Source organism: Littorina saxatilis, linkage group LG2, assembly GCF_037325665.1.
Source record: "Littorina saxatilis isolate snail1 linkage group LG2, US_GU_Lsax_2.0, whole genome shotgun sequence".
NCBI lineage: Eukaryota > Metazoa > Mollusca > Gastropoda > Littorinimorpha > Littorinidae > Littorina > Littorina saxatilis.
The window spans coordinates 67688489-67716333 of NC_090246.1; the positions used below are offsets into that span (position 1 = coordinate 67688489).

At 44.5% G+C, this 27845-nt stretch overlaps 1 protein-coding gene across 2 annotated transcripts in view; it reads right to left on the reverse strand.

Moving 5' to 3' along the window:
* LOC138959592 (uncharacterized) overlaps positions 1–12310 on the reverse strand; it is a 236235-nt gene extending 223925 nt beyond the window's left edge. For both annotated transcript variants that reach the window (XM_070331139.1, XM_070331138.1), the window contains exons 1-4: positions 11900–12310; positions 10950–11052; positions 9979–10066; positions 7830–8061 (exon numbers count right to left, since the gene is read on the reverse strand). In XM_070331139.1, the coding sequence (XP_070187240.1) occupies positions 7830–8061; positions 9979–10066; positions 10950–11052; positions 11900–11975 (499 nt within the window). In that variant the 5' untranslated portion in view covers positions 11976–12310. The remainder of the gene's footprint in view (positions 1–7829; positions 8062–9978; positions 10067–10949; positions 11053–11899) is intronic.
* Positions 12311–27845: the final 15535 nt, after the last annotated feature.

Genomic DNA, 27845 nt, shown 5'->3' on the forward strand with positions numbered 1-27845 from the left:
CCTCGAGTTCGACCCCTGCGTCGAAGCGCCTAATCCGTGTATGAAATACGAAAAAAATCAAAGAGACCGCTTGAGTACCAGTCAAACAACTTGTGATAAGGCCAAAAAAAAAAATAGGTCTGTTTACGGTAACCCGACCGACCCTAGTTTTTTTGCGCGACCCTAGACTTTTTTTTGGCATTTGGGGAAAAAAAAAAAAAAAAAAAAAAAAATCTTGTTTTTTTGGCAAAATAACGTAAAAATATGGTTATTTTGAAAAAAATTAAAAAAATTAAAAAAAAAAAAAATCCCGACCTACCGACCCTATTTTTTTGGCCTATGTTACCGTAAACAGACCTATTTTTTTTTTTGGCCTAATGCATGTTTCAGCTACTAGGTACTGCCCTGCCTTTGATCTGGCCGCACACACAGATTTCCACTCTGTTAAACTCGGTCACTGACCGGTCACTGACCCCGATGCAGGAAGTGTTTCCTCTCTCAGATATGACAGGGGAACCACCTCTCATGGCAAAAACTCGAAAATTTTATTGTAAATTTTCATTTAATAAATATACCTACCCGAATCACATGTAGCAGTTGACTCAGTCTAAAGTGCTAGGTCTGAAAAGGCTACCCGTCTAAGGGGAGCAACCCCAACTAAAAAAGTGTAAACGTAGCTATGGTAATGACGACGCACCCAGGGAGTTACCTCCCCTCCTGCGTACTACGTCACTACTGCTACTGACCACGTGACCCCTATCATTCGACTCGAAGAATAAAATCTCCCAATCATAAGCGGGGTAGGTGGGAGGGACTACGATATGTGATTCGGGTAGGTATATTTATTAAATGAAAATTTACAATAAAATTTTCGATTAAATTACATATTCCTACTCCGAATCACATGTAGCAGATTGAAACAACAAGGCGGTGGGAAAGAAAAAGTTCAAACTCACTCTCAAATCCTTGTCAAGAGCTGACCTCCTGCCACCATGGCAGGCAAAGCTCTAGATCCATCCTGGCGAAGAGCCGAGATGTCACGCAGGTAAAAATTCATGAAGACATCCTCGGAACGCCAGTATGCGGTGTGGAGCACCTCCTCCAGTCTTCTTGGATGGATTGGATTGGATTGGATAAGATTTACAGTCCAGTGAGGTTACCCTCATGGAAATTCGGGCTGCTTTCTCCCCGGGGAAAGCGAGCTGCCATACATACGGCGCTACCATATTTTTTTTTCCTGCATGCGTGTATTCATGTTTCCTGAGACTTAATGCCGTGTGAGATGGACTTTTTTTTACTTTATTCCAAGTCCCACGGGTATTTGATGGACATTTTTTATCTATGCCTATACAATTTTGCCAGGAAAGACCCTTTTGTCAATCGTGGGATCTTTAACGTGCACACCCCAATGTAGTGTACACGAAGGGACCTCGGTTTTTTGTCTCATCCGAAAGACTAGCACTTGAACCCACCACCTAGGTTAGGAAAGGGGGGAGAAAATTGCGGCCTGACCCAGGCCTGAACACGCAACCTCTCGCTTCCGAGCGCAAGTGCGTTACCACTCGGCCACCCAGTCCATCGTAACACGGCCAAGGAGGAGGCCCAAGCTCGCGTCTCGTGAGCCCGAGCTGATTCCAGAGGAAGGACAGGCTGTGTCCCCCCTTCATTGCGGCGGCTCCACTCGTAAGCATGCTTAATGAGCGCCGACACCCACCGGGCCAGAGTCGTCTTAGTAATATCCTTATGTCTCTCCGTATTGAGAGAAATAAACAAAAGCTTTTGAGCTGCGGATCTAAGAGACTGAGCACGGGCAAGGTAGATGCGAAGGGCTCTAACAGGGCAATTTACTAAGTCTGGATCATTCGGAGCCAGAATAGTGGACAAAGGCCTGACATGAACCAAAGGAGAAGCTCGCTCGGGAGCCTGGTTTTTCGCAAGAAACTCAGGTCGAAACCGCAAAGTAACGGACCCATCTGATTCAAAGGAAATGTCGTCCGAATTACCGGAAAGAGCGTGGATCTCACTGCCCCTTCGTGCCGATGCTAGCAGCAAAAGGAAAAGGGACTTGCGTGTAAGATTCGCAAAACTGGCATCTCTGAGAGGTTCAAAATCCGCTGAACGCAGAAACTCCATGACCAATAAGAGATCCCACTTAGGAACGGGCGTACGAGACTTGACGTCAGCAAGGGAAGCGCCCTTGATGACCCCCGCGATCACGCCACTAACATCTATAGAGCGACCTATCTGGCGTAGGGTCGCCGAGATGGCCGATCTTCTTACTTTCAACGAGGCAGCAGAAGCTCCCTGAGAGGACATGAAAGCAAGATGGTTCGCCACATGCATCGTGCGGGGCGCCGTAGCATCCAGCCGATGCTCGTGACACCAGGTAACCCAGGCCCTCCAATGTGACTCATAAACGGACGAGGTAGATGCTCTGTGCGAGCGTCCTACCAGGTCCATGGTCAGATCTGATGCCCCTTTGCGCCTCAGAGAAGACCGCACAACCTCCACGCGTGAAGATTCAGCATCTGAGGCTCTGCGTGGAGGCTGCCGGTGTGAGGCTGTACCAGTTCTCCTCGCGTGAGAGCGAGAGGAATGGGAGGGCCCTGGGCGAGTCTCAGCAGGTCCGGGAACCACGGCTGAGACGGCCAAAGAGGAGCGATCAGCAGGAGGGACGGGCCCTCCTGCTCCGCCTTCCTGAGAACTCGTGTGAGTAACTGGAATGGCGGGAACGCGTAAGCCTCCAGGCCTGACCAGGAAATGTCCATCGCGTTCGTCTCCCACGCCTCGGGATCCGGGAATGGTGAGACGAACACTGGTAGTCTCTTCGAGAACCTGGTGGCAAAAAGGTCCACCTGAGGTTTCTGCACAAGAGACCAGAGACGATCCAGCGCTCCGTGAGTGATGGTCCACTCTGTTTGAAGCACTCTGTCGGAGCGGCTGAGCGCGTCCGCCAGAGTGTTCAAGCTTCCGGGCAGGTACCTGGCCGAAAGCCTGATTTGATGCTCTGAACACCAAATCAGGATCTCGCAGGCCCTGACCGAAAGCGACGGAGACCGCGACCCTCCCTGCTTGTTGATGTAAGCTGCCACTGTCGTGTTGTCTGTAAACAGACGAACATGCTTGGCCTGAAGGGAGGGCCGGAACTTGTCCAGAGCTAGAGCCACGGCTTCTAGCTCCAGCAAGTTGATGTGCTGCATCCTCTGATCTGCCGACCACAGACCTGACGCAGTCAGCTGGTCTGTGTGAGCCCCCCACCCCATCAAGGACGCGTCCGTGAACAGGTCCAAATCTGGGGCAGGAAGGGCTATCGGCACGCCCCTGCACACCCACTCCGTGTCCAGCCACGGAAGGGTAGCGGATTGGAACCATCCCTGGAGCGGGATGAGGGCATTCCAATCCACCGTGGGAGAGTCCACGAACGGCTTCAGCGCCAGCTGAAAGGGACGTTTGTGGACCCTCCCCAAGGGGACCAGGAGAGCCATGGACTCCATCTGCCCTAAGATGGAGGCCAAAGTCCGCAGGGAGGCCCTCGGGAGAGGCAAAGTGGAGCGTATGCACGCCTGGAGCTTGTCCACCCTCTTCTGAGAGGGCTGAACAGTCCAAGCCACCGTGTCGAAAGACATTCCCAAGTAGGTGAACGTCTGACACGGTGTCAGCTCCGACTTTGATCGGTTGATCGAGAAGCCAAACAAGTTGGCCTCCCGAAGAACCGATTGGGTATCCTGCTCGCACCCCGCCTGACTCTGACTCAGGATGAGCCAATCGTCCAGGTAGGCACGTAGCCGGACACCCCGCGACCTCACCAGCGCGCAGACCTGTCTCACGACCATGGTGAAGACCCAAGGGGCGAGAGACAGGCCAAAAGGAAGGGCGCGAAACTGGTAAACCTGACTTGCCCACCGGAAACGAAGCCATTTCCGGTCGGCTGGATGCATAAGAATATGGAAGTATGCATCCGTCAGGTCGATGGAAGTCGCCCAATCTCCCGGGCGGAGAGAGTCCCTGACCGACGCTGGCGTCTCCATCTTGAACCTTATCTCCCTCAAAAAGGTATTGAGGAACGACAGGTCCAAGACAGGACGCCATGCCCCTGAGGCTTTGGGGACGGCGAAAAGCCGTCCGTAAAACCCAGGGGAACTGTGGTTGAGGACTTTCTCCACTGCGCCCTTCTGCACCAGGGAGTCTATTTCCGACCGAAGGACGGAAATGGCTTCCTGCGAGGAGGGAGGCCTGAACGCCGGCGGACGCCTGACCAGAGGTGCCTTGCCATCTTTCCAGAGAAGACGGAAGCCCGACCTCACGACCCCCACGATCCATTGACTCTGTACAGACACGAGCCAGTGGGAAAGTGCCCGGGAAGGGCCCCCCGCCATCACCAGAGTGGAGGGCGGGGTGGGGGGGAGATCGGGAGCACTTCATTGGGGGTGAGGCTTGCTTCCAGAGCCGCCTCTCCCCCTGCCGGAAGACGGTCGTCTTCTCGAGCCCCGAGAAGAGGAACGTCCCCGACCCTTGTCTGCCGGTTTGGGAGGGCCAGCAACCTTAGCCTGCTTCGGCTGAGAAGGCTGAGACTGCTTGGACTGCTTAAGGCTGTGCAGGGAAAAGTCAGAGAACTGCTGGTCCCTGTTAGCCTGAATTTCCTGTCTTCGGGCATCAAAAACGAGATGCCCAAAGAGGGAACCCTCCAAGACCGGTGAGGCACGCAAAGTGTCCTTGGTCGCCTGATCCGAAAACTGAGAGTGTGACAGGAAGAGATCCCGACGACACATAACAGAGTGCGCATAGTGCACAGCAGAAAGTCTCATCTGTTCTTCATTGACCCTCGCAAGAGCGGCCAACAAAGTGGAGACGTCATCCGCATCCTGAACCTCGCTGAGAGAGAACGGATTCAGCGAATCAGTGAGGGCACGAGAGAGGGCCCGAATGAGAGTCTCAGCAATGGAGGCAAGCTCCAGCTGCTGACGCCCTGCCTCTTCAGAAGCAATCAGCGTGTTCTCAGAAAAGAGCACGCCGTCATCCTTCTTGATAGGCTTGGCCAACAAGGCAAGCATCTCCGGAGGAACTGTCAAAGATGAACGCGGGAGAGCGAAAGCATCCAACAAGTTCCTAGGAGACTTCTGCAAAACCAACCGCTTGTGAGACGACAGAGCGAATGCAGAAGCCTGAGAAGGCGAAGCCATCCACTGCTGAGCCAGCTCCGGAACTGAGCCGTGAGGCACAAGCAGCGGAACCGGAAGTGAAGGAATTCCGCTTCCGGAAGGAGATGGCTTGGCCAAACTTGGGAAAGCTGAAAGGCTATGGATGGAGACTCCAAAAACCGGAAGTATGAGTCATCCTCCTTCCCAGAGCGAAAATCAGCCATCGCGGACGGTGCCGTCGAAGCGGCAGCCGACGAGACCGAAGCCCCTTCCGCGAAATATCTCGAAGTGACCTCAGCCGCGGCCTCAAGAGCCACTTTGAGTCTCTCCGGATAACCAACACGTGCAGCCTCGCTGGCGACGGACTGAATATCCGAAACATCCGGCGAGGGACCGAAGTCCACGTTGCTGGTAGAAGGGCGGTGAACACCGTAACCGGAAACCGGAAACCCGTCCACTCCAATGCCATCCGAACTCATGCCCTGAATAGGGAAAGAGTAAGAGGACGGCATGCCCACAGCCGCCGGAACCGGAACCGCAGTCGAAGCAACAACCGAAGACGGAAGCGCTGACTGCCCCGGCCAGGGCTGAGACACCTGCCCAAAGGGCTGGTGATGCCCCCCCGCGACCGCCACCCGAGAGGAAGCGGAAGCGGAAGAAGCAGCAGATCCGGTCTGAGCCGGAAAAGTATCAGACGCGACCGCGAAAGGCGGAAGCGCAGACACTGTGGACGGCGGCCGGAAGGCCGATTGCCCAGAGGGCCACGTCCGGTCAACCCCGGAAACGACCCCAGCGGGTGCGTACATCGGGGGACCTATGCTTCCGGCGAGTGCCGGAAGCGCAGCAGACGGAACCGGCTGGTCGACTCCGGAAACGACCCCAGCGGGTGCGTACGTCGGAGGACCTACACTTCCGGCGAGTGCCGGAAGCGTCGAAGCCTGAACCAAATGCCGCCATTGCTCATCGACACGATGGTCTTCCGTGAAGCCAAAGTGAGAACGAACAGGGGTTTGCGGGTCGTGAACCCGCCGAAAAGGGCTGCTTCCCAGCAGGGAGCGTCCAGCGGCCTCACGAGGACCTACGGACAAGCCCAACTTACTTGCGTCGCCAACCACAGCGGTAGAAGGCACAGAAGCAACCGCCTCGGTCAAGGACAGCGTCACAGCCGGAAGCGGAAAGGAAGCCATCGACGGGACACGGAAGTCGAAGGCTGAGAACGCACCATCTCCTCTCTCACCAACGTGCGAAGCTCGGGAACCAGCGAAGAAAGCAACGATGAAACCAGCGACGTCGAATCTGCAAGAGGCAGAGAAGACGAGCGAGAAACAACGGTACGCGTAGGTTGATTAGACTGCCCCCCAACCGGCTGGTCATTTGGGGCAGAAATAGGGACCGTCATAACAGCATTGTTAGCCGCGTCAGAAACAACAACCAAAATAGGCTTAGGGACAGAAGTGGAAGACTTGGGTTTAATTTTCCCCTTCGCATCAGCCTTGCCGCGCTCGCGCTTTTTGTCTCCGTCAGACATGCTGACAACAAAATGGAGACACAAAATTCCAAAATGGCTACCACAAAATACGTGACCAACACGTGGCCGAAAATTTCAAGTAGCAACTGAAAAATTACGTTCGATACAAGTAAAGGAACGAGCTCACCAACTACCAGTGCAGCGGGTGAAGAGACGGGTGTGGGTGCCGGTGGGTGTCTAAGCAAACACCAAACAGCGAACTTCCACTAGAGCCAAAAAATTCACGACCTGCTCCCTAGAAAGCTGAAGTGTCGAATGATAGGGGTCACGTGGTCAGTAGCAGTAGTGACGTAGTACGCAGGAGGGGAGGTAACTCCCTGGGTGCGTCGTCATTACCATAGCTACGTTTACACTTTTTTAGTTGGGGTTGCTCCCCTTAGACGGGTAGCCTTTTCAGACCTAGCACTTTAGACTGAGTCAACTGCTACATGTGATTCGGAGTAGGAATATGTAATTTAATGGGTCATTGACCCCTGGGAAGAAGGTCGTGTCTTTTAACAAGGCCACCCAGCTATCACAATGCCTTTGATCTGGCCGCACACACAGAGCACACATATTTTCACTCAGTTAAAGTCGGTCACTGACCCCGATGCAGGAAGTGTTTCCTCTCTCAGATATGACAGGGGAACCACCTCTCATGGCAAAAACTGGGTCATTTTGGTGCGCCCTATCGGCCCCCTGCGTCCAATGGGTGACTGGATTACAATTTTTTTTAAAAAGAAGGGGGTGCGTCTTAGATAACGAAGCGCCTTGTCACCCGGAAAGTACGGTATATATATATATATATATATTTCTCAATTGTTCAAACAAAAAATGTTTACATGAAAATAAAAAATAAACACCACTGTAAGAACATTATGGCGTACATCTGACCATGCCTCCTGCTTCTGAAAGATTTAGAACAAAACATAACCCCCCTGTTGTCCTAAATTTTCCATTTTCAAACAGATAAAAATCTAGAAATCTGTTTGCATTGACTTGAATTTTCAAACTCAATGCACCCTTATAAAGTTACATCCACTATACTTTGTTACTCTTTCTTGTACATTGTACACATGCAAGTCTTGCCTGAAAACGTCCTAGACTTTATAGATCTCTGAGACACTGCATTCACAAAGATAATGATGGTCTTAGAGAAAAGAATGCAACCAAGTCATCAACAGGTTTCGGATTGGCATCAATACCTGTGGTTGATGTGTAATATCCAACATTACAAGCTACGGGAGCGACAGAGGTAGAAGAACATTGTGAGCCAACAGGACATGCAGTGCAGCTGGTGGCACCCCCCAGCGAGTAGTGACCGCTGGTGCAGTTCTGCGGAACACTGGTGCCAACCGTAGAACATTCCTGGCCCGCAGGACATGTCTTGCAAGTAGTGGAACCATCTGTGTCGCTGTACTGACCAGCAGGACAGTCCTGCAAGAAAAACAAGACAAATGTCAGGACAAGTTAGCTTCCCGGTTGCAAACTGCTAATTATTGTTTAATACATTGGACATTATCAGCACTGCCCTCATATCAAACAAGAATTGCACATTTCACACAGATAAAGAGCGCTACAAACACAGCAAATTTGTGTGCACAGGTGTTGTACACACTTTGTTGTACCATTGCAACAAATGAGGCAGTGTTGTTCTCAGGACTCAGTCTTCTAGCATTGATACATACTTTTTTGAACTGACACATTGTTCTGACCCCTGGTTGAATCACCGTTGATTGACCGTCTAACATTTTGATATGTAGGAGGTCTTCTGATTGAACTAATATATATTGTTTCTGTACCGATGTCCAATCCAGGTCCATCAAACCTATTTAACCATTTTCCTTTGAATAAAAAAACAAGAAAGGTTACAACTTACATTTTGGAAACGTTTAATTCAGGACAAAACAACACGTTCACAAGAACCTCACCCTGACGACCTTTGGAGCCGACAAACAAGAGACACGACCAAAAAATATAAATACCGAAAAGATGCTTTGACTTATCTTTGACTGTGCCCAAGAAGGTCATAGCAATGACAACACAATGTTGCGAAAAGAAAGAAATGATGTCATCGTTGAATGAGTGTGTTTACTTAAAGGCATATTAACTCGATGAATATACACGCTAATTGCTTTACCAACAGCTGGAGACATGCTAAATTAAGTTCCCTGCAAAATATTGTGGTCTAGGAGCCCTTAAATGTTGAGATATTTGAATTTTTATTTTGATCTAGATGGTCCTATTTATAGATTTGGCAACACATGTAACGTTGATGCAAGGGAGCTAACACCGCGGCTTTGTTGACATACTCACTTTTTCAGAGGCTAGAACAAGCTGTAATGCATGTATTATGGTCCGCGCATGGTGACATATCGTCATTATATGGTCTTATGGTGCGTTTGACATCGATTGTGGGCAAACTACACTTTGTAAACACGGGAGCGCGTACATATGCCTTTAAGAGACAGAAAAGGCTTGCTCGCATCGGCTCATGTTACTGTTACAGAACAGGTTGGTTTTATTTTGGTTGTCTCTTCAGCTGATATTGCTATCCGAGCAGGTGCAGGTTTGTTTCCTTTCGGTTAGAGAACAGGAAAGTATGTGTATGTTTGTGTGTGTGTGGGGGGGGGGGGGGGGGGGGGTGGGAGTACAACAACAAAAACAGGAGCAGATAAAAGTGGTGTGTATAGAACTAGAAGAGCTATTGGTGTATGTAGCATAACGCCTACTGCAGTATTATGTACTACAGTTTGTTTGTTTTTCCTTTGAGTCTGGGAACAACACTGACTATGTCCCAAATGTTGTGAGTCAACCAACACATATTAATTTAACTTAAAGTCAGCATGGCCACTGTGTGTCTACTATTCAAAGACAAAAGATGTGTGGGAGTGTGTGTGTGTGTGTGTGTGTGTGTGTGGTGTGTGTGTGTGTGTGTTTTCAAGTACTGTACAGTATTAAGATTTGTGTGTCTTGTTGTTATTGTTATGGGTTTTTTTCCTCATCTTTTGCATATATATATATATATATACATGACATAAAAACTTCTCAAATTTGAACACATTTACTGCAAGTGCAAGTGCTAGCAACAGTGTTGCAAAATTTATAAATCGATAAATAACAATTAAATGATTTTATTTTGGGGCCTCCAAAGAAGCTGGGCATTTTATTATACAAGAAAGTTGTGTAGCTAATATTTTTAGTTTGACTTTGAGCAAGTTGTTTTATTAAAAATAAAAACCTGCTCAGAGATTTGATAAAGTCATCTGATCAAATTGATGTTACATGTACTCTTCTGACTGGGAAATGATAATAAAAAATTTTTTTTAAACACACACAAAAACAACAACTGACCTGGCAAGTTGCAATGCTATTTGCTCCCGGTGTTGCACTGTATGTTCCTTTGAGGCAATCTATTTTTGTACTGGACCCGCCAGTACAACTGAAAAAAAAATCACAGTAGAAATTAAAGCCCTGCAATCTGCTGAATTTACAATATAAAATGATAACAAGGATACTGGCATACCTGACTTACAATGCCAAGCAAACTGCACAAATTTGTAACGGAAACACTGATAAAATGCTAGCCGCATAAACTGAAGTACATCAGATATGTGTGTATAAACACATGAATCTCATAATAGACTGTTAATGTCATTGTGACTGAAAGTGAAACTATAATTTACAAAAAATAAAATTAAAAAGGCTGAATGTTCTCATGTGGCAATTAATATGACAAGTACTGCCACATCTCTGTCTGATTCAACAAATACAAAACTTCATTAGCACATGTACATGTATACATGACTATCTATAATTTGTGTGTTTACTACACTTAAAGACACACTCTTTCTCTTGAAATCAGTTTGGCTCACATTCCTTGTTAGTCAGTGTTACTGTTACATGGGATAAGACCATTCGTCCACTCACATACCAAAAATGAACAGCCTGTTTCAGTGTTTGCTAACTCACCACAGCAAGCAGTCATCAGGTGTTGCATTTTGGTACAGTGGTACCTGCGATGTGTGGCCCCTCCAATGAGATGACACCTCCCTTAAATGGACACATTTTGAGGTCCCTTTGTCTATTATCTGTACCAAAATATACCTGTCATGACAGGCCACCTGCAATGCAGGGACACTTTTTGATGGTCCCAATGGTGTCCTTTCATCGCAGGTACCACTGTATGACCAAATGTAGGGATGTTCTTATCCCATTTAAAAGCCTGGCCAGATCTTTAGGTGAGCCGAACTGTTTGGGGACTACACAGGAAGAAGTGTGTCTCTAATTATACAGCAGAAGAATCAAGTTCAAAATGTACTTACTATGCCCCCTGTGGACATTGCTGGCATGTTGAACTGGAAGATTCAAAGTAAGTTCCTGCAGGACAGCTACCACTGCAGTCTGTGGCGCAGTTACATGATTGTCCTGCAACAGTGAAAGAAGTATCTAAACTAAAAGTACAACAGTGTATATGAGTTAAAAATTAAATACACGTAAAGAGGAAAACAATAAGCAATAGATGTTAATTTTAAGTTACCCCCTCTTCCAAAATGTTGCATAATACAACATTTTATGGTACATGTACTGACTCCAATAGGGCCTTAGAAAAAGTCTGTTTCCCGTTTCCCTCAAACAACCCTTTTTACTCATTTTGCAGAAAGTTTTTTGTAACTTAAAAAAAAAGACAAAATTCGATTTTGCAGACATTACAAAACCTACTCATCTGGAACATCTGAGAGACACAGTCCACATAAAAAGGTCACATAATATAATATATGCCACAGAGTAAATAATAGACTTAAATTTATCCTAACAAAAATTACCTACCTATCCTTATTTGTAATTTGTATGGCCTTGTCATTGGTAATGGTATTGGAAACAAACATTTATTCTTATTTATTCATGTGTGTGTGTGTGTGTGTGTGTGTGTGTATGTGTGTGTGTGTGTGTGTGTGTGTGTGTGTGTGTGTATACACACAACATCTTTAAGTTCAACCATATTTCTGTCTTAAAAAGAATATGATGGATGATACGTACTCTACGATTCTATCGTCCGTACACACTTAACTCGAATTTGACGATAGAGCATTATAAATTTATATACACACAGCCACCGTTGATCGAGACAGGGCACGGATTTGACCTATCTTTTGAAAGAAGCACGCAAGTAACACGACCGAGACAGCAGTCAGTGGCATCTCTCGGTGTGGTGCCACCGCCTGCCTCCCAGTCCCAGTCCCTTGTCTGCGTTTTAGACCCTCTTTTTACTTACCGTGCGAGACGGATATGAGATTGAGACCAAATGTTGTCAACAAAAGAAATCCAAGGCAGTGTCGGCGGTAATCCATTAAACTCTAAATCTCGCAGCACTTTATCCGTGAGGAATCGAAACTAGAGGCAGCATTGGTGCGAAATGGTACATAATCCAGCAAAAAGGCACAATGTCTGGTATAATCCTCGCGGCGTCTGTGAGTGTGAGTATGACGGGTTTCACTCTGATAATCCAAACGCACTAGCAACTGATCAACACACGTATATCACGAACGCTAAATCCTTTTCCACAATCAAAGCTGTAAATCCTCTACGAAATGTTTACACACTTTGGTGATGTTTTCCTCACAATCTTCGAAGTTACGACATCCCCTTGCTCTCACTCCACGCTCTCTGCTCTCCGTCTGCAAGTTCTGCCTTCTCAAGTTTTCCGCGCGGTCTGCACGCCTCTTTTCGCCAGGACGAGGCTGTTCAATATTCATGAGCTATGGGAGAGCGAGGAAGCTTCACGTTGCCTGGCAGCGTGTACACAGTGCTTCACACCTATGTCTCGAGTTACTGAAATGTGTGTTCTGCCCCATTGCTTTGTTAGGTGTCGGTGACAGTTTTATTTGGTCACAGACTCAGTGCTTTCTGGAAGCATTCTGGCACGCGCAATTATTGTCACCTGATTGATCACACAGGATTGATTACTGAGGTCGGTCGAATAGGCCGGCTTGGCCTGTCAACAGGTGCTTCTTTACGTGCTAATAAAACACTGAAAATTATAGTGTGTGTGTGTGTGTGTGTGCGTATGTGTGTATGTGTGTATGTGTGTCATGTGTGTGTGTGTGTGCCAGTGTGTGTGTTTAACTGAGAGAGAGGGGGGGAGGGAGAAAATTGAACTTTATTTAACAAGGATTAAGATTAAGGCTACGCCTTTTCTTACAATCTGTCCTTGGGACGCACAGACACACAATTATATAATTAAAAAATTAAAAATTAAAAAGTTAAAAAGTTAACCAACAAAAGGAGGTCGGAAAACTTCAGCACGTGATAATAAAGATGACGTGATCAGGGGCGGACGAGGGGGGGGGGGGTTCTGGGGTTTCCGGAAACCCCCCCCCCCCCAGCCAAAAAATAAAAATGTTTTTTTGGGTTGAGTTTCAATTTTTTGGGTATTAATCAGTGACAAAATCTGCTGCCTGACACTGGTAATGATCATCCTCAGAATGCACCAGATTGCACCAGTTTACATCCTTTTTTTTCAAAATTTTCCGGGGGGGCATGCCCCCGGACCCCCCAAGCAAGCTAGGCGCTTCGCGCCGTCGGCTTGGCGCTTCGCGCCTTCACACCCATATCTTCACAATATACTTTTGGAACCCCCCCCCCCCCCATAAAATGAACTGATCCGCCCCTGGTGATGGTGATGATGACGATGATGATCATATGATGATAATGATGATGATGAAGATGAGGCATGAAGAGCATACAATGTGGTTATTCATAAAATCAAATGCATACTATGCAGGTAATTATAAATACAAGCTGGTAGCAATCGAACATGTAGCAATAGTACAACAAAAATATGTTCAGAACATACAATGCACAGCATATCTTTGACGTAATACTAAGTGTGGTAAATCAAAAGGCGTTAAACTACGTAAAGGCGTTAAGAGGGAGGGAGAGAGAGAGAGAGAGGGCCAGAGAGAGAGAGAGAGTTGCTTCAGATCTTGCGATCATAGCAATACAAATTCACTTTTTGGTCTGGTCTTTGTTCAATCTGAAGCAAATTGTGATAAGTCGCGTTGTAGCCTTCACCCTGTTACATTGATCAGTGAAAACGTTTCAGTAATGCCTTGCTTCATGATCGCTTGTCACTTGCCTATACTGAGTTGACTCGCTGATGGTTTCGCCGATTGTTCGAATTTCGTACATTCATCATTTCAGTTGCTACGAGAATACTGATTGTTTCAGAGAGTAGGCTAATCAACTCTTCGGCAAACCTATTTGAACAGTCTTTTTGGAAGCGCAACAAGACTCGACACAGGAGCGTGATCCGGTCAAGCTGTTTAGTCAGTTCTAATTAGGTATTTCCCCGGCGTTCTCGCAGGAATCTACAGTATATATCAGAGAGGCCAGTCTTGTTTTTGAAACTAGCCCATCCTATCGAACAATACATGCTTCAGGTCTCCCACAAAAGACCAGTTATAACTTCTTAACCAAAAGAATGCGTGTTCCCTTGTTTACAGAAGAACCCGCAGCTGAAGTAACACTGACTCGACCCCGCTTGTAAAACGTACTTTCGCTGACGTCAAAGGGAATATGAACGGAGCAAAGTACATGCTGTAAAATCCGCTTATAACACACGTTATGACCCAGAGAGACGTGAGGCTCCTTCAGAAGTATGCTTAAAAATCAGCTGCCTGTCTCGAGTTAGTAGTATCGGTTAACATGGGAGTGTTTTCTCCTGGCACTTATCGAGAGACCTATGCTAAACTCCCGGAACAACGTCAAGGGAGTTCGCAAAGTGAGGGTGGGAAAGACCAGTGAGCAAAGTGTACTTTGTCTAATTCAAACAAAATCGATGAGTAAACAATGACTGAAAAGGGCTAAGGGAGCTTTTGTAAGATATAAGCGGGTGTTCTTGTAAACACGTTGGAGGCAGCAGGCCTAGCTAGCTTTGGAGAAACCTGATACCCTTCTTTGTGACACTGACAACCTCACATACAGACTTCACACTGACTCAAGTCGGGCTATGGTGATTTTTCAGCGAAAGCGTGCACCACTTCTCAAACACACACACACACACACACACACACACACACCGGCAAAACATTGTTTCTACTAAAAGACACACTGAGTCCTGAACGTCCATGTTGACTCTCTGTCCAGGCTTTTTACCTGGGATAAGACCATCCCTCAAGTTGAACACGTAGGCCTACCCAAAGTCTTCTGCCTATAGCTGTTTCTGTGATGGGTTGAAATTAATTTCGTAACCGGCACAATTAAGTGGCAATAAACGGCACTCGGAAATCATAAAAAGAGTCCAACTCAGTCTTCACTGGACTGAGCAGCCATGTGGTTGCTTTTTGGCACGTGTCCAGGTAGAGCGATGTTCTTATGCTATGTAAGGTCTAATCAGATCTCAGACGGCAAGCCAAACTGTTTTTCCGGGAAGGACAGCCTTTAATCTTTCATTTCTTCTTGTTAACAAGACCGAGGATCGATGGCCAGATTCTAACTGAGCAGATTCTCCCCCCCCCCCCCCCCCCCACCCCGCCGTACCTGTCCAATAAAACCAGGTTAATTAGTGTTGTTTTGGTTACAAACTTAATGAATAAATAATTGCCGGTTGCGTAAAAAATATATACTGCCTCTAGCTCTTCATACTCGTACGCGTGCTACAAGAGAATAGTTGGATCTCCACTGACAGTCAAGAGAGGAAGGGTGCTTTGAGGCAGTCGATCTGTATGTCAGTCTGTTTGTCCGCCTTTCAGTTTGGCGGCCTTCTTCCTGTTACAGGGTATCCATCACCACACCTTCGAGTTCGATTCCAAAGCCAGAGGCTCAATACTGCGATCACAGAATAATACCTTCAAGGGACCAGGACACCTCGTTCCCCAATGGAGTAGTAGATAAAAAAAATAAAAAAAATTGGTTGTGGTAACAAAAAGTGGGCCCAATGAGTGATACACATAACGTTTGACTGAATCAAAAAGTTAGCTTGTTGTTGTTGTTGTTGTTGTTGTTGTTGTTGTTGTTGTTGTTGTTGTTGTTGTTGTTGTTTAAACAACACTTTATTCAATTTTTATCATGACAAAAACCAATACATGGCTTTAAGATTACTAACTCAAGCACATAATGCTTATCTTAAACAATCCTAAAAAGTACATAACAACGGACTAAATACATTAATTCCTTTCAGAAAACGATAACAAACAGAAAAACCTGATATGCAAACAAACAGAAAAGGGAGGGGGGGGGGGGGTAATAAAGAAGTGGAAAAAAGGCACGAGAAAACTGAAATAAGCATAAAGGAAAAAGAAGAAGATGAAGAAGACTTAGAGCGCCAGTATTTGAGGAGAGTGGATCTCATGACGAAAATAATGTTGTTGTTGTTGTTGTTGTTGTTGTTGTTGTTGTTGTTGTTGTTGTTGTTGTTGTTGTTGTTGTGTAAATTGAAGTAACCGCGTTCTCGTGTAAATTTGAGTAGAATCAGCAGGGAGATGAACTTGACAGCAGAGTTGTGCAACGAATATCTGCCCTGAAGCTTTGTTCTGTTCCAAAGATTAAATTCGTGCGCGGACTAGGTTAACGGTACTTATCGGAAATCTTTGAAAGACGACGCATGCAATGCCTGCAAGTGGTCATCCTATTCAGGGCCTTTTCCTTCTTCGAAAAAGTTCGGCATCGGCAGCAGGGGGGGGGGGGGGGGGCACCTTGGAAGACGGTATGGTCAGCAATCCTGTCCCCTCCATCGAGCGCGCGCGCATGTGTGTGTGTGTGTGTGTGTGTGTGCATGTGTGTGTGTGTGTCTGTGTCTCTGTGTGTGTGTGTGTGTGTGAGACTCTGTTTACATTTGTGTACAACAGAAAGAAAAGAGAGACAGCGAAACAGACGGACAGACCGACAGACAGTCAGACAGACAGACAAATAGGCCTACAGACAGACAGACAGACAGACAGACAGACAGGACAGACAGACAGACAGACAGGCAGACAGGCAGACAGACCGACCAACAAATCATGTTGTCGTTTAAGAGCAATTTTCTATAGCTATCTTCGTGCCTCATTTGATTTTGATAGACTTGTTCCAAAACCTTCAGACCATGACAAGCAAGTAACGCACACATGCAGGTACCGATCTTTCAGCTTACTGTCAAATCAGATATCTCGCTGTTCGATCGAGAAGTCAATTACACCCAATCAGTTTCGCCTGGACCAAAGAGCCCAGTCACGTTTACCTGGATGATCAAAGCAAACACGGCGGTCTCTGGCTGTGTCGTATGACAATGTATGTTGCGTGTCTTAACCGGACTCAAGCTGGGTACGTTGATCTGGGACAGTCTTTGCATTTCTGTCACGGCTAGGAGAGTGTGGGTTTGCTTGAAGATCGTGACATGAGTGGCCAGAGAGAGAGAATTGAATTGAATTGAATTGAACTTTATTTAACAAGGATTAAGATTTAGAGAGAGAGAGAGACAGAGAGAGACAGAGAGAGACAGAGAGAGAGAGACAGAGAGAGACAGAGAGAGATAGAGAGAGAGAGAGAGAGAGAGAGAGAGAGAGAGAGAGAGAGAGAGAGAGAGAGAGAGAGAGAGAGAGAGAGAGAGAGAGAGAGATATAGATATATCAAAAGCTGCTTGAGTGCTCCTCATGCCCCTGATGGTACATTGACTTTTTCCAACGCTAGCCTGCCCCTCCAAAGAGAACAGAGAACTAACCCCCAAACATTCTAAAGAAATCTGGAACTCTAACCAGATAATTCGAAAGAAATATACACCGGAGATGAACTGGGGCAGAACGTCCAATAAATGCACGGTCACGTACAGATCTTGGCTGGCTGGCAATGTAGGTGTTCTCAAAAATGGGGGTAACGACGCCATCGAGTGTGTAATGTTGTGCAACAGCGGATTGATCCAGGTGAAAGCAGAGGGCTCACGTTTGCCATTCTGCATGCTCTTAGCATTCAACAATGCTGACTTCTGTTGTAGTGTGTATTGTGTCGGGACATTACGTCTACAGAATGGACGGTTGCGCGGCTGGGTAGTCCCGCGCCGAAGTGATTAAGCTTTATAGAACTATGTATGTTATTGAGACCGAATAACGCATTGATTTGTTGTGCTCACGTAGAATCTTAAAATAAGAACATTGTGCATTTTACTGGGCCGGTTTTGAATTAGGAAATTTATCTGAGTGATCGACAAGAAGAAGAAGAAGAATTAGGAAATTTAGAACACAATTATACTATTGAAAGTCACTGCGGACAAGTACGATTCTTTAGAGAGAGATTAATGTGAGACGCAGAGAGAGAGAGACAGAGGGAGAGAGAGGGAGAAAGAGGGAGAGAGAGAGAGAGAGAGAGAGAGAGAGAGAGAGGGAGAGAGAGAGAGAGAGGGGAAGAGAGAGACAGAGACACTGAGAAAGAGGGAGAGGGACAAACGGACGGACGAGTATCCGGGTTCTGTGAATACATATTTCTCCGGCTATAGTTTGTCGACAAGATGATGTCATTTTCACCGCCCTCTATCTCTGTCTCAAGCTGTCTTTGTCTGTCTGTCACTGTGTGTCTGTCTTTCAAGCTGTCTCAGTCTGCCTGCTTGCCTGCCTCTCTGTCTGTCTGTCTGCCTGTGAGGCTGTGTGTCTAACTCTCTCCCTCCCCCCCCCCCCTCTCTCTCTCTCTCTCTCTGCCCTCCAAAGGTCCGAAAGACCAAATTCAGCCTGCAATTAAACCCAAACTTTCTAAACGACTGAGTAGACAAAAGCAATACAATCGCCCTGGTTCACAATTTACTGCCAGGACGCCTATTGTTTCACAACGACCGTGACCCGAAGAATACGGAATGATATTGATCGGTCGGTGTACTTAATAACAGTAGTAACACGCTATCGCGCACTTCATTTTTACATTTAGTCAAGTTTTGACTAAATGTTTTAACATAGAGGGGGAATCGAAACGAGGGTCGTGGTGTATGTGTGTGTGTCTGTGTGTGTATGTGTGTGTGTGTGCGTGCGTGCGTGCGTGCGTGTAGAGCGATTCAGACCAAACTACTGGACCGATCTTTATGAAATTTTACATGAGAGTTCCTGGGATTGATATCCCCGAACGTGTTTTTCTTTTTTTCGATAAATGTCTTTGATGACGTCATATCCGGCTTTTCGTGAAAGTTGAGGCGGCACTGTCACGCTCTCATTTTTCAACCAAATTGGTTGAAATTTTGGTCAAGTAGTCTTCGACGAAGCCCGGACTTCGGTATTGCATTTCAGCGTGGTGGCTTAAAAATTAATTAATGACTTTGGTCATTAAAAATCTGAAAATTGTAAAAAAATTTAAAAAATTATAAAACGATCCAAATGTACGTTTATCTTATTCTCCATCATTTTCTGATTCCAAAAACATATAAATATGTTATAATTATTTGGATTAAAAACAAGCTCTGAAAATTAAAAATATAAAAATTATGATCAAAATTAAATTTTCGAAATCAATTTAAAAACACTTTCATCTTATTCCTTGTCGGTTCCTGATTCCAAAAACATATAGATATGATATTTTTGGATTAAAAACACGCTCAGAAAGTTAAAACGAAGAGAGGTACAGAAAAGCGTGCTATCCTTCTCAGCGCAACTACTAAACCGCTCTTCTTGTCAATTTCACTGCCTTTGCCATGAGCATGAGCGGTGGACTGACGATGCTACGAGTACATACGGTCTTGCTGAAAAATTGCATTGCGTTCAGTTTCATTCTGTGAGTTCGACAGCTACTTGACTAAATGTTGTATTTTCGCCTTTACGCGACTTGTTTACCTTTTGCTGTACTGTCAATAGTGTGTTGTTTGCCGATGACTGATTGACTAAACAGCTTCCTGGTCAAGCTATGACTGATCGAATTAAAAATGTTTCTCTGTGAACTATAGCTGACCTAAATACCACCACGAACGCGCTTTTCTTTTCTGCGTAAAACTCTGTCCTCGTAAAAAAAAAAGTACACAAAATTGCGAATGTCGAGACTAACACGGACTTACGAGTGACTTTGATGTTTGTTTTGTCCTTTGACAAACTAAAATTGTTAGGTTTGTCTGAGTGCGTTCACTTTGGTAAATGTCACTGTAGACAGTAAGTGATTTATATGTGACGGTAATTCTTATGCAACTTGCACAGAGGCCTTTGTTTCTTGAATAGTTAATTCAGTTGACATTGGTAACCATTTTCATAACAAATTTTGTGTGATTGTTTAAAACACGGAATAGATTTATATACAATTATCATTTAAAACGCAAATTTGTTTATATAATAAGAATGATACTTTTTAGGAATGTTTGAAGGAGCATATGTTAATGAATTTCTGACCGTCATAAAGTATCGATCTTCAAGATTATTTTTCACGCGGTTTGATTGTTTCATGAATGATATGCATGTTTTGGTGCATTTTTGTTTGTAATGATTTTGTTGTTTTCTTCCTCTGTCTTTCTTTATTAGTCTTATGTTTTTGGCCAATTGGCTTTACCGATTTAGTGTCCATTTCTGACAAAACAAATCTCATTTTTATGGTGGTTGTCCTTCGGTTCTGAAGAAGACTGTTTGCATTATGCAGCTTATCAATAATTAATGTGACCCTCCACCACGAAATGAGTCGCATGTCACCTCGCGCGGTTCTGCGCTGAGCTTAATATTAGACCGGGGAGTGTTTGGTAACAGTGTGAGGGTCACCTTAGTCACAGGCTTATAACTTTTTGCTCTTTTCCTAAACGGTTTTCACCACTGGATAGAGCATAAAAAACTCTTTAGAAAAATGTAAAAAATATGAAAATCATGCAAAGGTGACATGCGACTCATACCGTGGTGGAGGGTCACATATACTCTTCCAGTCTAGACTGGAGGCGCAGAGTGTAACAGTGGGGGCACTGGACGTCTCTTTAAAACAAATTGTGATCAACGCCGGTGTTGTGCTGTGGCGTTGGTTTCTTGCAGCGACAGAAAAAAACCACCCTCATACATATGCAACACATGTTTAGCTAACAGGAACACTGTTAATTGTCAGTACATGCAACTTAACAGAGACATTCAATCCCTTGCACCTCCTTAAAGGGTATTAATGTGGTGGTTGAATCCATGCACAAATACATGACTCACAGTTTTAAAGTTATACTAGAAGAGACACCATTGTGGAAAGGTTTTCTGGCGAATTCGACCTAATTAAGAAGTCCAGGAGACGTTCGGTATGCTGTAATTTAGATACACCTGCACTGATCATTTACTCGAAAATGCTTCGCAACGATTCTAATTAATTAAATGAATGCAAATAGAGGAACGCCTTTCGTGTGCAAACTCTTCTGCATCAGAATCCCAATTCTGTTCTTCGTCATAGGTTTGTAGTGCTGGTGGTTATAAATAACAATAAATATTCATCTTTTGCATCCTATTCACGAAACTTGAAAAATGTAGATACTCAAATCTCACAAATCTCACAAATGCGAGCACGTTTCACTGCTAACAGTGGCGAAAAAGTAAGACGACGCGAGAAAAATGACGGAGTACATGGAGCAATTACAGTCTTCAAAGTACCCAAACATAGCGTTTAAAATGTGAAAAATCGAACGTTTTAACATTGAGTATAACGTATTCCTGGAGTGTGGTGACATTATTTCTAAACCTGAACCAGACAAGCATAGCTCTTTCGGTAGTTAAGAGGTGTGTGTGTATTTTTACTGGAAGTATATGCCTTTAACTGCAAAATCATGTCAGGATGATCGGCGGGGTAGTTATTTACGATGTCTGCGTCATCCAGCTTATAAGCTACTCCTCCTTCAAATAGAAGGCTGAGCACACATGTGTAATTATATTCAACTGGGGGCAAGCTGACATAGAGATACCTTACTTCCCACCTAAACAAGCTTTTACACGGGATAAGACCAATTCTACACCTGGACACTCACCAAAAAATGACAACCTGGAGGCGCCCTGTGTGTGTTTAAAACAAAACAATTCTTAATGTGTTTTATGACAATTATGTCAATCTGCGAAATCAATTCAACAAAGAATTCCAGTCTTTCCAGGTATAGGTTAGACTGTTGAATTTTGGCATCTGCCCAAGTGGAAGGATGCTAATATTACCCCGTCAGGGTAAAAGCCTAGACACTTCTGTAGTTGTGGTTCAGACAGTCTTGTACGCGAATGAAAGGCATCTTTAACACACACAAAATGGGTACAAATAAACTTGATAAGCAGGTCACCAAAAGAAACGATCTTTTTAAAAAAGGAAAAGTAAAAGGGGAAAAAAAAGCAACAAAACAAAACGAAAATTTAAAAAAAGAAAAAGAAAGAAAGGAAGAAAGAAAGAAAGAAAGAAAGAAAGAAAGAAAGAAAGAAAGAAAGAAAGAAAGAAAGAAAGAAAGAAAGAAAGAAAGAAAAAAAGAGAGAAAGAAAGAAAGAAAGAAAGAAAGAAAGAAAGAAAGAAAGAAAAAAAGAAAGAAAGAAAGAAAGAAAGCAAGTAGATAGAGAAGAAGGATCTTCTGCGCAGAAAAATACGTCACAAGTCCTCACGTCCACATGTGAAACAACTGAAGAGCGCGTCATTATCATAGCAAATATGTTGTATGCACACGGCCCCAGGATGACACGTTAATTAAATGGTGGAAACGGTGTGTCAGTGTATCAGCATGGAAAAGAATAGCACTTTTTGAAAATGTGTGACATCTGGGTAGGAGTGTGTGTGTGTGTGTGTGTGTGTGTGTGTGTGTGTGTGTGTGTGTGTGTGTGTGTGTGTGTGTGTGTGTGTGTGTGTGGGTGCGTGTGTGTGTGTCTATAAACGTCTGACTGTTTGTCTCTTTGTGAATGTATATTTGTGTGTTTTGCTTGGGTTGAACACTTTTGTAAATTTATTTAACTCATTTCACTGACTACACGAATAAATGCTCTATTCATAACAAAACTGCCTTTCCCAGTCAAGATAACTTTTTTTCGAACAAAAAGACAGCTAGACCTGAGAATGTATTTCACAACACCAGGCCGGACCCATGGTCACATTGCCAACTGTTACAGGGCACTGTGCATATAATGTACATGTACCACCAGAGAAACCAACTCATTCCATGAAACCTAGCCTGCCTTTTTCCTACGTCATAATTATACCGTTATAGTTCTGCTTTATAATTCCTGGTAGCAGGCTTCTCATTCTATCTAACTGAGTGTTTTAGGAATGTTAAAACATCATGTTGAACACAAAATAAATCCTAACCATAACAAAAGAAAAACATGAACAGAGAATCCAACTCATTCCTTGAAACATAGCCTACCTTTTTTCCTACGTCATTCAGTATTATACCGTTATAATTCTGCTTTAGACTTCCTGGTAGCAGGCTTCTCATTGAATATTTATCTAACTGAGTGTTTTAGGAATGTCATACATGTAAAACAATTACAGAAATCCTAACCACGACAAAAGTAAAACATGATCAGCTTTCAAATGTTCGCTTTTGAGGCTCCCTCAGAATTAACATATAAGCCATCAAAGGCGCAAGTTTGAAAGCTGTGTTGTTTTTGTACATGAGACAGGATTTCTTTTGTTTTTAAAATTTTGTCCATCACCAGCAGTCAATTGTTTTTTTGTTTTTGTTTGTTTTTAGGATGTTACCCATTAAGAACAAACAAATAATTAAGCGCGCATGCGCTATGCCAGAATGTCCATTGCATTATGAGGACAATGCCTGCTTTAACGAACGCTATAGACAGACGTGTAACGCTTCATGCATGAGAAATTACGTACACCGCTGGATTCCAGTGTTTTCTGTTCTCTGGAGGGAAAGTTCCGGATGATTACACACATAATATAAGGGAGTCGTCAAAACCACTTAGCGATCGATTTTAACAGGCTAAAATGTACTGATCAACTCTATGCTTTAGCTAGAACCTTGTGGGAAATAAGTTCTTTTAAGCATGAACTGTTAAAATGTCACCTGGACTCTAACGCAATTCTGTGACCGTCTCATCACGGCCACAAAGTGCCAGAAACACAATAGGCCAACACTATACACAAAGTGTCGGGCTTATCACAGAAACAGATCTAAGGCGACTCGTGCAAGGTCAAACCTTTCCTACCCCTTGATGTGTCGGTTGAGTGACGCAGAAACAATGCGACTTGCCAGTCAACGTGTTAAAACGTCGAAGCGGATCAACCGGCGTTTTTATGCCTGATCGAACGAACAAGAACCCGCTACAGTTGTAGTAATCAACACGTCTTCCAGTCAACCCGCCAAACAAAACGAACTGAGGAGCAAATATGGTTGAAGAGATTGAAAAGATGACGTGAGCTTCACCATGTTTACGCGAACATAACCCAGAACGTCTTACACCAGTGATGGGGAAGTGTGTGAGTGTGTGTGTGTGTGTATGTGTGTGTGTGTGTGTGTGTGTGTGTGTGTGTGTGTGTGTGTGTGTGTGTGTGTGATCGTTTAGCTGTAGTTTGACTTGCCCAGTCATTATGCTGTCACAAAAATGCCCAGAAACCACATTCCGTAATCGACGTCCCAAGTCCTCACCACGCCAACGTCTTCATTTTAACTAAGTTCCCAAACCGACAGACTGTGACAGCGGTCTATTCTATTCTGGCAGCAATCTCACCAGTCGTGCCCTCTGGCTCTGGGTCTGGGTCTGGCAGTGGTCAAAGACCGTTAAATATTCTATAGACCGTGGTACCCGAGGACCCACTACTAGCTACAATTGCTCATTGATTGAATGCAGTGAAGGTCTCTGGCTAATCTGGGGTAAAAATTAGGCACGCTGAATTGCAGCTTGATGACGGGACCATGATTTAAAAGGCTTTTGTACCCTTTCTTCAGGGTCTTCTTCGCGGGCTACACATATAAGCTCTACTCTGAAAGACCATTTGCATAAAGCATTTGGCCGAGGAGGAATCCGGGTGCATGATCAATATTAGGTTTTTGTCATAACGACTTTTTGTATATAGCAACAAAAGGATTTTGACATAAGCAGCGTCTATTAGGGGTCAGCGCCGTACGGTGAAATGAATGTTTATATACCCATGGCCTCAAAGAGAGTTCTCTTTAAAAATTCGTTTAAGTTGCAGCCTTTAATAAGAACCGGCCGTGCACTCAATAATGTATCTTTATTATAACAACGTTTCCGTTGCAATGGCTGTTCAGGAAAGATCAAGACAGAAAGCTTTGTACCAATATTTTTCATTAAAAAAATCTCCGCAAAGACAGAGACAGACAAACAGATGGACGGACGGACGCCGGGACGGACGGACGCCGGGACGGACGGACGCCGGGACGGACGCGGGACGGACGGACGCCGGGACGGACGGACGCCGGGACGGACGCGGGACGGACGGATTGATGGATTGACCGATGGAAGGACGAAAGGGCGGACGGATGAACAGGCAGACACTGAGACAGATTGACAGACAGACAGACAGACAGACAGACTGAAAAAAGAGAAAAGTGAGAAAGTGATTCTACAACTTAACATACTACTACCTTTCAACAAGGGTGTCTTTTTACATTTAGTCAAGTTTTGACTAAATATTTTAACATCGAGGGGGAATCGAAACGAGGGTCGTGGTGTATGTGTGTCTGTCTGTCTGTCTGTGCGTGTGTGTGTGTGTGTGTGTGTGTGTAGAGCGATTCAGACTAAACTACTGGACCGATCTTTATGAAATTTGACATGAGAGTTCCTGGGTATGAAATCCCCGAACGTTTTTTTCATTTTTTTGATAAATGTCTTTGATAACGTCATATCCGGCTTTTCGTGAAAGTTGAGGCGGCACTGTCACGCCCTCATTTTTCAACCAAATTGGTTCAAATTTTGGTCAAGTAATCTTCGACAAAGCCCGGGGTTCGGTATTGCATTTCAGCTTGGTGGCTTAAAAATTAATTAATGACTTTGGTCATTAAAAATCTGAAAATTGTAAAAAAAAATAAAAATTTATAAAACGATCCAAATTTACGTTTATCTTATTCTCCATCATTTGCTGATTCCAAAAACATATAAATATGTTATATTTGGATTAAAAACAAGCTCTGAAAATTAAATATATAAAAATTATTATCAAATTTTTTTTTTCCAAATCAATTTAAAAACACTTTCATCTTATTCCTTGTCGGTTCCTGATTCCAAAAATATATAGATATGATATGTTTGGATTAAAAACACGCTCAGAAAGTTAAAACGAAGAGAGGTACAGAAAAGCGTGCTATCCTTCTTAGCGCAACTACTACCCCGCTCTTCTTGTCAATTTCACTGCCTTTGCCATGAGCGGTGGACTGACGATGCTACGAGTATACGGTCCTGCTGAAAAATGGCAGCTACTTGACTAAATATTGTATTTTCGCCTTACGCGACTTGTTTCATTGTTTACCTCGCCTATTTGCTGTCTAATCGCGGGCACCTGTTTTACCAGCAGTATACATTTGTCGCAGTCAACCTTCAACTAGACTGTTATTTTAGTTTGACCTTTTGCCTTGATTTGTAAGCACTCTTCGAAGGTCGGAAAGCGTGTTCACTGTTGCTTTATTGCTCTCACTCTCGACTTGAAGACCCTCAAATGCCAATTACTTTATTGTTTGTTAGTTCTGTGTTTATGGCTCTCCGGACCCGGACTGACAGTCCTGACGTGGGATACATGTATTACGAAAGTTGCCTTCCACTGAAGAACGGGTGTGTTTAGGTCACAATCAGTCGTAGTGAAACAATGAGATCGGTATTAGGAAAACGAAAACAAAACGTCATAACATTTTTGTGGGGCTTAACGCTCCCCCCCCCTCTCCCTCTCAACACATAAGCACGCGTTCATCCGCTCCTACCCTCCCTCTTACTAATCCCGTCCCCACCCCACCACCCCCGCCCCTTTTGACTTAGGGATTGTTCACAAAAGCAGAACAGTTAACTGATTTGGGTTATTATGAAGGAAAGAATGGTCTGGATAAATTAATGTGCTAGTTTAAATTAAAAAACGACCGAGTCTCTGTTTGGCAAGTAGTACGCCTCGATAGACAACAGACATTATGAAAGAGGCTTTGGCCTGTGGATTCTGATATTAATGATATATCTGAAGACCAAAAGAGCTTCATAAAAACAAACTGGCTAGGACAGTGTGGTGTGAAGTCGGGTGAGGGTCCATTGTAGACACAGACGGACGGACGGACGGACAGGCGGACGGACAGACCCAATGAATACTCGCCTTTGCTCTGATTAAACAAGCAAACAATCACAAAAAGAGACCAACCACAAGCAAAGAGATTGATAGACAGACAAGACCAGAGGAGAACGTGTTCTATCGCACATCGGACTACAATTAATGAAACTACCAGGTATTTTCTTGAAACGATGCTGAAACTTTTCCACCAGTCAATGTCGACATGTCGTTTTGTGTGTAATTCCCACATATCTGCCAACTGAAACGAACAGACATGAAAAACACAAGACCAAGATGTTATTTCTTCGTCAGGGAGAAAAAGGTGAAGAGTTTACTGTTCATTATAAAAAAGGTCTATCTTTATTTCTCTTGGCTAATTGCCACAGTGGTCACAGGTCGCTGATCAAGCGTAGCGGATCTTATTTCAAAACACGAGAAGTCAGATGAAACCAATATAGGTGCGGTTTCCTTGCACAAAGACCTCGGCATACCAAAGACTGCGTGCGGTACCTGTTGGCCATCGCGGACCCAGACAACTAAATTATTTCGCTGATTCTTTGTTGTCAGCTTTCAATGCCAAAGCACAATGATTCTATGTAAATACAGTGGGACTTAATTTAGAAACTCTAAAACTGTGAAAAAACCGGGTTTTATAAATAGGAAAGTCTTTAAATAAAAGTAAATATACAGAGGTTATGAGCACACACAAAATGTGAAAGCAAGATGTTCAACAATCATTCATTCGCTCGGCTTCCTGGCGAGTGGGCGAAAACTGAATTCCACCAAGATAAGTTTTTTGTGATATGTGTTTGTCTCGACATATTTGTGACTGTAACTTAATTTTGTCAATAACAACGTTCCAACAACTTACCTTTCTGGGTTTTTGATTGTGAAAGCAAGGTCTTACATTGGAGAGTCTTATAATAATTGAAAGGGGGCCCCGGTAGCTCAGTTGGTAGAGCACTGGACTTGTGATCGAAAGGTCGCAGGTTCGAATTCGGGCCGGGACGGACACGGGTCAACTTTATGTGCAGACCCAGAGACGGAAGCCATGTCCCACCCCCGTGTCATCACAATGGCACGTAAAAGAC